The sequence below is a fragment of the Oratosquilla oratoria genome, chromosome 5, assembly GCF_046742065.1.
Source record: "Oratosquilla oratoria isolate Oo_2021 chromosome 5, ASM4674206v1, whole genome shotgun sequence".
In the NCBI taxonomy this organism is placed as follows: domain Eukaryota; kingdom Metazoa; phylum Arthropoda; class Malacostraca; order Stomatopoda; family Squillidae; genus Oratosquilla; species Oratosquilla oratoria.
This window is the reverse complement of record NC_134781.1, coordinates 81593093-81605592: the sequence shown is the minus strand read 5'-3', so window position 1 is coordinate 81605592 and position 12500 is coordinate 81593093. Positions and strand designations below refer to the sequence as shown.

Below are 12500 nucleotides of genomic sequence, written 5' to 3'. Positions count from 1 at the left end.
ACTCCAATACAAATATTGTTGGTCGACGTTTGCGAGCGGTTGGTGTGGGTGAGGCAAGTCACGAGTGTAGACGTGTCTGTGAGATTACTTTGAAATATGGGGCAGCACGTATCTAGAACAGACTTCGAATGGTCTTACACAGCTGAACCTCATGCATCGAGACGAAAGGAAATTCTGAGTATGTAACCCCAATATTTTTTTGAAAGACTAGGGATTTAGAGTTTATTTTTTTCAAGAAAATCTGTCTCCAGTGCCAGTGGTGTTGCCACGAGACAAAAAAGAATGAGCTATTCTTGGTATAAGTATTATTTAACACTTAGTTAATAGCTCATATAGCTTCGGCGTATATTGAAAAGGGTACAGCATATCGGGTTTATACTGTATTGACGTACATTCACTGATCAGAATGAAAAGGTGGGCGGGTGTTAGCCGCTTTCGGCACGATGTGAGTCAGAGAAGTCTCCAAGGCAACCACGGCTGTCGGCTCATCAATCATTTACGTCTGGTTACATATACACTTAGATACACTCATATAGTAATAATATTGCAACATCTTGTGAATAACAAATTGTTGACAAATAATATTTGTCGGACAGGTAGTAGACAATATGTAAGCACATTTTTTATACAGCTTCACCTTGTGTTGCCATTCACTAGCGATTTATTGTTAATTTATAAATGAATGTCTGTTCTGATATAACCGAATTCATAGGTCTTGCATGATGTAACGTTCATGATTTATGCGTACTAGTACAAAGGATATGAATGTGACCACACTATTGAAGCAGCCTTTTTATCTTGTGAGGGCTGGGATCATTAGTTTATTTATTTATTATCAAGGTCCTAGTCCTAGAATATCTCATAGCCATAGTATGCTTTAAATCTGACCTTTGTAAGGTGCCATCTTCAGGCTGTTTGTGCTCCCTATCCTACTGTATAGCTGAAAGACATGGACATGCTGATTTTAAGATATATCTCAACATCTTTGATACAGTGTCATCAGATAATCATAGGATATTGCTTAAACTTAAACCAAAGACTGTTTTGTTACTCTGGTTGGTCTTGTTACTAGCACAAGTCGCAAATGTCTACTCCAGCAGTAAGAGAATGCAACTCATTTCCCTAATGTCGATCCCACTGTAAGTTGTCTCCATAATGGACAACGTATTAATGAAATAACGAAGGAAACAGAAATCGTGGATGGGGGCAAATCCACCAAACTTGCTACGAGTTGTTTGGAATGTGAAGGGTGGATACAGGGAAGAATGCTCGGATAAACTAGCGATTACCTCAGCAACAGCATGCAAGTGAAGCAATGTCCCCACCTTCCGAGCATACACTCCCATTTGATGATGATATTGTCTGTAGTTTAGTGGTTGGACTTGGAAGTGGTTTTGTGATCTACAAGAGTATTTTTCCATGGATGTGTGGTGTGGTATAAGTGGAAGGTTTTAGGTGTTTGAATAGTATGCTACCATTATGGTTATTTTGTTGCATTCATTTGGTCAGGTTTGTCTGATAATGGGTGAGTAGGATTGAGTGTTTTTGCATAGGACTGAGGACCTAGGGAGCAATAATGGTGCTTGTGGTGGTCCTGCAATATGGACATTGAAGGTACCCATCAGGAGGTGCTGCCCTGAGGTGCTGGCTCTGTCTCCAAACTGATTTAAAGATCTTTCTCTATCAACTTCAATTGTCAAAAACCATGCTATGGAGACTCAGTCGAGTGTGGATCTCGGAAGCTATTTATAGACTGAATAGGATTTCCTTCTGCTAAACAAAACCTATGCATTCTCCTGATCTTAGTGTGTTGATTCTTATTCTCATTGCATAAAATTTGTGTTGTGAAGTGAGTTAGTGTGACGTGTTTTACTACATTTATATTTATTTGGTTAGGTAAGAGTTAGGTCAGGGGCTGTAGATTTGGGAAGATCTGGATTATAAGAAAACCAGACAGGGTTACACCCTAATTAGTCTGGATTTTGTCATATCTTCATATGTCAGGTTCTTCCCACCTCAAATAATCATTGAAGTTCAATGTAGCTGATATCATTAGTATTGTTATACACCATCTTCAAACTCCCTACATTGTCCATTTATTTCTTTGACACCTTTCTTTCCACATTCTCTCTCTCTCTCTCACTCACTCACTCACTCACTCTCATATTTCAGTCAACCTTGCCTTACCAACTTTATAATTGCTAAGTTTATAGACTTCCTTAATCTTGTAAATTTCTGAACTATCATTTTATATTGCATATACCATTACAAGTGATTTGTTCCATGATTGCATACACTGACTCCTACACATGTTTCCCTTGTGTCCAAACCCAGCTAAATAAACCTGTACACAAATTATTGTACTCAAAAGTACCCATCATCCTCTATATAGTGCACAATGTACTACTGTGAATGAGAATTCCTATATGATCAAGACTTGGAATGTGCTAGCTTCTAAGAAGACTGAAACAAAGTAAGATCCAGTGATTGCCAAACTGGTAACAGTGTATGTGGAAGCCCTGCACTCCACTACATGGACTCCCTCTCCCCCTCCACTCCCATTCCCACCCAAACAACTCCAACAAGGGAGACTAATTGTAATGGAGGAACCCCTGCATGACCTCCCACTCTTTAGACAACTCCCACAACCACCTCACACACACTCCTTCCCACCCAAACAAAGAGGAACAGTAATCCTGGTTTGCCCAAATATCTCCTAATTACCACTCTGTGCATACCCTCCAAGCTGTTGCAGCCTCATTATTCCTGTATTGCCCTCAAACCATCTGCTCTCTATATTTCCATCAGAAAGCATCACATCAGAAACACTGTCTGATCTCTTCCTAACCAGCCATATATATATATATATATGCACACACACAAATAAACATACGGACTACTGCAGAAGATTAAAGTGGTGTTCCTATGGATGAAGAGATGATGAAAAAACTCATCTAAACCTTGATACGTCCAATGCAGATAAACCATTTAAGGAAAGACTAAAAGCACTGGGTATGCCAACATTGAAAGATTGAAGAGAAAGAGAAGATATGATAACATTATTTGGGTCACTAAAGGTCATAGATTGCATTGACAAAAGATATCTGATTAAAGATGGGAGGGATTTTAGAGGTCACGGGTCCTAATTAATGAAGACCACATGTCGAAAGGATGTGAAGAAATTTAGTTTTCCATGTAGATGTATAAGTATATAGAATAGCTTTGCTGAGACATTCTGACAGGTTGATGTAAGCGGACCAAGACTCCTGTGTTCCCTACAGAATAGCTTAGAAGGTGATGTTTACCAAGCTCAAACAGCATACTAGTTCAAATCTAGATATGATAATTGGAAATCAAAGATATTAGATTGGAACTAAACATGAATTTGAGTCTAAATATGTTAGAGAATCAGAGATTAGGAGAAGGGATCCATCGAGCATTGCTCCTTTCCTGTATACTACAATTAGATAAATACCAGATCGACAGAGCAGTGGTATTATTCTCAGCCATTAATTCAACTATCCGAGCTCAAGTCCTGCCCTGGTGGTGAGGAGCCAACGTCAGGATGCATATAGCTGCAGCTAAAGCAGTCACCTTTGCCTTGTGCTCTTGGACTGTTGGTGTAGGTAACAGTCACTGCTGTGAATCATAGAGAAGTGCAGGATTCAAACCCACAAGGAGCAGGGTTCGTACAGATCCTTAAAAACCAAAAAAGTCATGAATTTTTATATTATATAAATCCATTACTGAAAAGGCCTGAAATTCTTAAAAAAAGAAATTAAAAAGTAATAGATTTTATGATTTTCTGCCAAAATAAGATTATTTTGTGTGTTTTTTGTTTAATCAGTTGGCATTAAAAACAATTCCCTCATCAACTGTGGTGGTTCTGACAGTGGACAATATGTTGTTCTTCAGGCCCATTGCCCTTCAATAACATTTTCTGGCCATTTTTGCAAGTGCTGGGCTATGTAAAATATGCAGGAATTTCTGTACTTGAGTCCTGAAAAAGTGCAAGAATGGGTCGTGAAGTCCTTCAAAGGACATAAAAAAAAAAGTAGGAACTCTAAGTAAGCAGATGTGAGACCAGCACACTCCCAGTTATGCCACCATGGCTGAAAAAATTCAATATCACGGCACTGCCGGTGAGCACTTCAACTTTGGTGGTCAAGAAGTTGTGTGTGTACGAGGTCACAGCATTAACCATAGATCTGGCTGCATAAGAGTTCAGAGTTCTCATCCAGGAGGGTAATAGCTGTTGATCATGAGTCCAATATGCAATCCAAAACTGTGTTGAATTGTATGCAAATGCACAAGCACACACATTAACAAGTTGGATATGCATTTGTGTACAAGGTCACAGCATTACCTATAGATTATGCAATGTGAGCTTTGAGCTTTCATCCAGGAGGGTGATGGCTGTCAATCATGAAAATAGCATGTGATCCAAGACCATGCTGAATCACACATGCAAATACATACATATTTTGATTGTGTGTGTGTGTATAAGGTCACAGCATTGCCCATAGATCAGGCAATATAAGCTTTGAGCTCTTGTCCAGGATGGTGATACCCTTGAATTATAAGGCTAACACATGATCCTAGACCATGATATATCACGCACACAAAGCACTGGTGAACTGTCAGTGATAATATAATAATGATAATTTTGGACTGTATGGAAGTGTGGGGGCACTGGGAGTAATGTTGTATATGTTTAACCTCCTCAGTGCAAGTCAAATATTCATGTACATCAGATTGCTTGATGTGCGATGATGCCTCACAATATGTGCATTACATAATATAAGTTACTGCTGTTATACTTGTCTTTCAACCTGAATAGATACAACATCACAGGAAACATGATCAAGTCTGTTCACAGAATACGGGGGTCAGATACAACTACAAATTAAATATAATCAGGAAGCCGATGTCGGCATCCCTGTAAACCCTACTTGCGACTTGTGACACATACATAGATGTCATCATATTCAAGAGGTTAAGTATAATGTTGGTGTTGTGTATGGTGGTCTATGTTGTGACGTGAGGCATGGGTGGCTTCAAGGGCATGCAAAGACCTGCATCATTCTCATGTGATTGGTGTTTTAGTGCAGTTATAGTTCTTAGTATGTTATGTTCAGACATGTGAAATTTCCACATTTCTATGCAATTCCTTGTGTTTATAAACTCACAGTTTGGCTTTTTTCTTCTTCTTAGTTGTGAAATAAATCATGTATAGGCTTGTAACTGTTGCTAGTAATAATTTTGTGCCATTCAGGATTGATATTTCATACAGTATGCACCAGATTGCACAATTTGTAGCTAAAAATGCAAACACACACTCCTCAGTCATATTGCTCCTGCACTTTCTCTCTCTCTCTCTCTCTCTCTCTCTCTCTCTCTCTCTCTCTCTCTCTCTCTCTCTCTCTCTCTCTCTCTCTCTCTCTCTCTCTCTCTCTCTCTCTCTCTCTCTCTCTCTCTCTCATGACCCCCACTCACATGCCTGTATGTTGTTTATGATGTGGGTGTGTTTCTATTTTATGTTTTGTAATGACAGTATTTAGTTCCTGTAGCTGTATTTCTTATTCTTCTTTCTTGTTCTTATTCTTCTTCCTATTTATTTCTTACTTCTCTCTTTGTTCTTTTTTGTTTTCCTTTTCTTTTCTCATTTGTCATCCTCATCATTGCAGAAATATTTACACAACATTAAAATGTCAAGGAAAGAATTGCTATTTTGTTTTAGATAATTATTAAAGTGTTGCATTTCATTGGCTGCATGCGCTCTTAGATTTATTGCTGAATCGGTTGCCAGTCAAATGCCAGGCAACCAAGTTGTAAACAAATATTAGAAAGCAAGAACATTCATTTTGCTGCACATGCCTGACTTCATGTGTTGATTAGTCAATTTTGTGATTTGTCATGAAGTGTGGGCAGGTCACTAACTTTGGCATGCATTCTTCATTGATTTTACTGCGTTTGCTTCTATTGTTCCAGATATCCAGGTTTGATCCTTGACATGCTTGAAATGTGTTAATATATCTTGTATTTGTAGTATTAACACTTTTTTTTTTTATCTCACTTTTTTGTTTCATATATAATATATATATATATATATATATATATATATATATATATATATTATATATATATATATACATATATACAGTGTATAATTTCTTCTCAGTCCATTTACTTATTTTTGAGCAGCAGTTATTGGGTCCAATCCAGAGACCAGTTAGTGGCTCCTTTGGGTAGTACTCTTTTGCTGAGGTGGGAAGTATCATGCTGGATTTGGGAATCAGCAAGGGGACCCAGTGGATTGAAGATTCTTAATTCTCTCGTCCATCCACTTTTGATAATTTGGTGCATCCACGGGCAGGTCCAGCACAGCAGCACAACCACCACACAGAATACACTGAACACCTTATCCTACAGTGCCCTGCACTAACAATCTCTGGACAGAAACACAATATCTCTTAACCGAGTGACTTGTGGGCTTGTCCTGGCTGTTACTTGAGAGACATTGGTCTCCTGCAAGAGAGACGTGAGGTGATGGATTGATGGATCCTAAGGAGGAGAGAGATCTGGAGCAGTGGGTTGATGGATCTTAAGGAGCAAACTCATGGTCTTCAGGAAACTGGCCTCAGCCACTAATTCTGCTCCTGAATCAGTTTGGGAAGGTTTTGTGTTGCTGTGTAGGAGGGAGTTTAGGGAAATAGAGTTAAAGGTTTTCCGTGTCATTTGTGTGGCAGGATTGGAGTAGTTGAAGTCTTCCACCAGGCCATTTCTGTGTTCTTACTGTTTAAATGGAGTGCGTGCCAATGCAAGTCTCACATGTATTGGGAATTATTTCTCAGTTGCATTGATTTCTGGAGAATTGTAGAATTTGCTGGTGTATTGTTTGAGTTTGTGATCTATTTGTATGCAAAATTTAACAAATTACTTAATGAAAAATATCCTTGCAAACTTTTGATATTGTTGGTCAGTTCTCCATGGTAGTATAGAATTGTTAGGATTGTATTCTAAAGCCAATTTGAGACAAGGATGCTAAGATTTCATTATGTATTTGCACCTTTTTATTATTTTATGTGCAAAATATATTCATTGGGAAAAGTTGATGGCACAGTACACTTCTGTTCTATTTTATTTGTATACCAAGATTTTTTTCTTTCTCCTCTTTCTCTTTCCATTGGGAAGTAGCCAATAGTCCATACACTTTCGTGAACTTTTATTTACTTAATTTCATGTGCAAATTGAACTTTCACAATGGTTGTGCTGATTCAGTTTCATTTACTGTCACCACTTTGGGGATTAAATTGTGAAAATTCATTTAGTGTTAAATCCACGGCAACAAAAGTGCATGGTTTGATTCATGAGTAACAATGGAAGTTTAAGTGACGATTGCACATTAAGATGATTAATATTTTGCATAAAGGTGTCCATGGGCTCTTTGGAGACTAAGGTTTGTAAGAAACAAAAATTATTTGACTTTTTTTTCTTCTTCCTCCTCTTCTTCTTCTTCCAGATATGTTCACCCATTAAGGAATGAAGATTTCTGTCGGGTGAATAGAATCTTGCATTTGCCGGAATGGTAGTCTTTTTAAACCCTTAAGGAGAGAACTTTCTCACATTGAAATAAATTTTGTTCATCATCCAGAGTAGAATATTTTCAAGTGACTATTGCTCTGTAGTTGAACTGAGGTGTTACAATGAACCACAACAATGGAGCATACAAACAGGAAACCTGTCGATCAATGACAAGGTCTGATGGCAGGGAAAACTATAGTCTTGGAGCCAATAAATAAATAAATAAATAAATTAATGACAGGTAAGTGAATAGATAAAATCTACACGGGATTAATCAGGATAGGCAGACTTTTTCATTCAGATGATTTAATATTAGCATTTATGATTTGACTGAGCAGTGTATGCATTTCCATCAGGACCACAATGGCATTGTCAAGTTTTATACCTGCACTTCTATAGATCTTCATTATTTAATTTTTAATGGCCATGTAGAGCATATTTACTCCCTTTCTTTCACCTTTACCTTTTATTTCCTCTGATTAATTGTCCGTTGGATTCGAGTGGTGAATTAACAGCACAACACTCCCGGTGGTTGCTAGGGAGATGAATGAAGTTGTTTGGCCAGAGCCAACAAAGTTTCAATCGACACGAGAAGGCTCATCATGGCAGCTGGAACTATCGCCCGCCGGTTCAAAGGTGACACGGTCACACGGGTAGATGGATGTCGATTGAGTGCCACTCAGAATAAAGTAGTATAAGTAAAATTAAATTAATAAATAAAGTTAAAAAAAAAGCGTACGTTTTCAGTTCAGTAATGGAGTTATGAAACGCAAAAAGGGTTAATGGTATAACTTGGTGTTGCCCCTGGACTCGCTGTCGTAGTGTGAAATTTTAGAAGGAAAAAATCCCTGACCAAAGCCGTTGCTGCGGACAAAAATAGCATCAATGATTTTAAGATGAATAGGTAGATAACTGAAAGTTGTCTTATTTGACCAAAATTTTATTGTTAATTGTTGATATATACCAGAACGACAGTAGGCGGTTGAATAGCAGATGCGCTGACTGGGAGAAGGCAGATGCGAGGTAAAATCAATTGAATTAAACTCCGATAAAGTTATTTCATTGTATTCCTAGAAGGAATAGAAACTAATTGTCATTATAATTATCATCATTATTTTATTTCAGATTGTTTATGTAATAATATTGGCGTACTAATGGAGTAGTCTGCAGCGGTAACGTGTATGGTATTGGCACGTGTTATATATTTAAAAGTCTGTCGGTAGATAACGGTTACAGAGGGTATCGGTGCTAATAATCTACACTTATGATAAGAGAGGAGGGATTGTTGTGGATTTGCTTTGTGAATGTGTGAAGTGATTATGTGAATGTTGATCAAGCCTTTGGTGCAGCGATTCTCAACCTTTATATCCTTGTGTAACCATTAAAATAAATTGAATGTCTCAAGGAACCACTGCGCAATATATATATATATATATATATATATATATATATATTTATATATATATATATATTTTTTTATTTTCATCGTAATAATAGGTTAGGGAAGATGTCTATATTACATTATTAAAATAACCAAGAATATGTCGTGCGTGTTTAATTATATTACGTAAATGACATTAGATAAAGAATCAAAAATGCATTAGCTTATCTCACTTGTTCTCGCGGAACCCTTAGGGACCTTTTGCGGAACCTTAGGGTTCGGGGAACCCTAAGGTTGATAAACGCTGCGTTGGAGTAATGGTTTCCCACAATGCTTTGGTAGGAAAGTTCGAGGTCCGGAAAATGTCCGATGGCAGACGCACTTTGCAAAGTTATGGTGTGTTTTAGAGATTGACAATTGTGCAATGCCTTTTTTTTTTTTTTTTTTTTTTTTTTTTTTTTTTCTCTCCTCTTCTTTCTTCTTCCCTCCTCTTCTCTCTTCTCTTTTCTTCTTTCTTCTTGTTTCTTGTTTCTCTACTGAAGGAGAAGGATTGTGGAGAAGTGTCCCGTGCCAGCGAGAGATAAGAGGATTCCGGTTAAGTCTTGATGACCCAACTGGGCCGCCCACCTCCCCCTCGACGAGAGCTGATCGAATTCTTGCTAAATCGCCCCCCCCCCCTCTCTCTCTCTCTTACCCAACCACGGTCGGGGTGTGGCGGGAAAGGTAAAGAGCAAATAAAAAGCCTCTCTCCCTCTCTCTCTCTCTCTCTCTCTCTCTCTCTCTCTCTCTCTCTCTCTCTCTCTCTCTCTCTCTCTCTCTCTCTCTCTCTCTCTCTCTCTCACTCTCTCTCTCACTCTCCTCTCTCTCACTCTTTCTCCTCTCTCTCACTCTTTCTCCTCTCTCTCACTCTTTCTCCTCTCTCTCACTCCTTCCCCTCCTCTCCCCCTCTCCTCTTTCACTCCCTCTCTCTCTCCCTCTCTCCCCTTCTCTCTCTCTCTCTCTTTTTCTTCCCCCCCCCCCCCTCATAGATTGGCTTCCCAGGCCATTGACCTCTTCTGCGCCGTGCCTCTCCGTATAGCTTTCCTGGTTGCCGACGGCCCAGGACCAGACCCGAGGCCCCATCTGCCCCCCTTCACACCCTCACTGTTGCATTAATAAAATCACGTGCCGCATTGCAGTACAGGTGAGCGTTGGCGTGGCACTTAGTAGTTCAGGGAATTTTGCATTTTAATGAGGTCTGGCCACGCAAGATTGATTTGTACTGTTTTGCTGAATGATTTACACACACTCAAAACACACATACGCACACAAACAATGGGATTTTTTTTTCATGGTCTAAGTCACGGCCCGATTGACGTCACAAGTTTGTTTTATTGTACAACCGACAGATATATATATAATACAGTCGGGTCCAGCAAAATATTATATCTCGGTATTGATGGCGTCAAACAGATTAAATATTGTCATTTGTCACGCGAAACTGTCACTTCGTGTTCTTGTTCTGTGACGTCAGACCAACTTGAGTGACGTCATTGGCCACGTCAGAACAACTGGGTATTGGCTGTCACTAGGCGATTTTGTTCATGTTTGGCGACGTGTCGCTATGCTGAAAGGAGTTAACGTTTCTTAATATATTTCTTCGGGGTTGTATGGGATATTAGGAGACTCCGGGCGTATTTTGATTGGCCACATCTTCATCCTAATATTATTTTATCTTTTTTATTTTTACTTATTTTATTTTTTATTTTATTTTATTTTTTGCTGCCATGAGAGTAAGTAGATAAATGTGGAGTACCACAGGGGTCATTGTTAGTCACCGTGAGTTCGTCGATTGTTGATTTGTGTGCGGCGTGTGGGTATCCAGGCGCTACCTGTAATGGATGCCTATTAGATTTTGTGGTAGCTGTTGTCCGTTGCCGGTTATCTCGGGGGCAACGGACAGCTTGAGGCTGCTGGGGGTATTCTCCCATCCCCTCAGCTGAATAGAATCATCAGCAACTGGTAGGTGTGTATGTGTGTGCATATTATTTATTCATTGTATTTTTATTTTGTTATTTTTAATCATATTTTATTTATTTTTGTTTATTTACTTTTTATTTTATTTTGTATTTATCATTTTTAGAGGGATTTAGACCATTGGCTATGGTGCCCCCACACATACACACATACAGTACAATGAAATCGCCCGTCGGGAGTTAAAATACAATTACAAGTCTTTGGAGTGAACAGACTCTACCTACAGTGGCCTCTCATCCAGCCCCGATTTTAGGCGAATGAAATCACGGGGTGTTAGCCAGAATAGAATCCTTGAATGTGTCCACTCTGCCACAAGTTGACGTAAGGCCTTCTCAAGCCCAATAACTGAACAGAACCGTGCGTGCGTCCGCTGTGTGTATTATTTAGCAGCCCCCGACGCTATCCACGTAAATATTGCGTACCTTGGGACTGTCCATTGACAGATCTTACGGACCAGTAGGAGACTTGGTTGAGGCAGGATGGAAGATTGAATAATGCATCGTTTGTGATGGATGAAAGGGGGTGGAGGGGAGTTGATGTGGAGGAGGGGTGGAGCCCTGTCTGTCGGGTAACGTTGGTGTGGCGAGGATGTTGGTCCCAAAGATTGTATATGCACTCTGCCAAATAAGGAGTTGACGAGTACAGAATTGTAGTTTCTCTTTCTTCTTTCGTCCACGAGTCGCGTGTCTACAAAGTATAAGCGCGCACAGCAAAAAAAAAAAAAGGAAAAAAAAAATACAAATACAAAAAAATGCAGACATCCCCACCCCCCTCGCTGGTTGGTCACGTGGGTCTGCGTGTCACTGATGTCTCGCAAATGACATGCAGTGACGCGTGTGGATTTGCACGTGACAAGGCACAGGTGGCGGGGCCGGGAGGGATTCTGGTTGGGGATCGAACTTGGGTCTTGAGTATTCGGGAAGGAGGAGATTTTCTTCTCTTTTTCTCCCTCCCTCCCACTCTCCCCATTGTGGCGAAAAAGTGCTCGTAATGTAATACCTCACGAAAATATGTGCTCGTAACGTGATACAGGTGCGAGGTAGGACCCTACGAGCACAAGCATAGCGTGCGACAGTTTCGAGCTTTGTGATCAACGGGGCTGCTTGCACGCACATTTTGCTGTTGTGAAAACAAAACGTTGTATGTTTATTTACATGTGGTTTATTTTTGGCTTCTTTTGCGTGCGTGCGTGTGTATTTTGTTGTAGTGTATAGGAAAGTAGCAACGCTCGTGGGGTTCCGCCTCTTACTCTCCAGTTGTTTATCATACCTAGCTGTGTGAGAGTGCGTGCGTGTGTGCGCGCGCGTGTGAGTGCGTGCGTATGTGCGCGCGCGCGCGTGTGTGTACGAGTTTGAGTGTACCTAGCAAACTACAGCATATAGGCAAGGGGCAAAACGTGCGTGTTTGTGATTCACCATTCACCATGGTCTTGGATCACGTGTTGGACTTGTGGTCGACAGTCATTAACCTCCCGGATGAGAGCTCAGAGTTCGTATGACCTATCTATGGGTAATCCTGT

At 39.8% G+C, this 12500-nt stretch overlaps 1 protein-coding gene across 1 annotated transcript in view; it reads left to right on the top strand.

Annotated features, from left to right (window-relative positions):
- Positions 1–22: 22 nt before the first annotated feature.
- The window catches only part of ifc (delta4-sphingolipid-FADS-like protein ifc), a 46463-nt gene continuing 33985 nt past the window's right edge, over positions 23–12500 (top strand). Inside the window, exon 1 of the mRNA XM_076185549.1 lies at positions 23–178. Within this exon, the coding sequence (XP_076041664.1) occupies positions 97–178 (82 nt within the window). The 5' untranslated portion in view covers positions 23–96. The remainder of the gene's footprint in view (positions 179–12500) is intronic.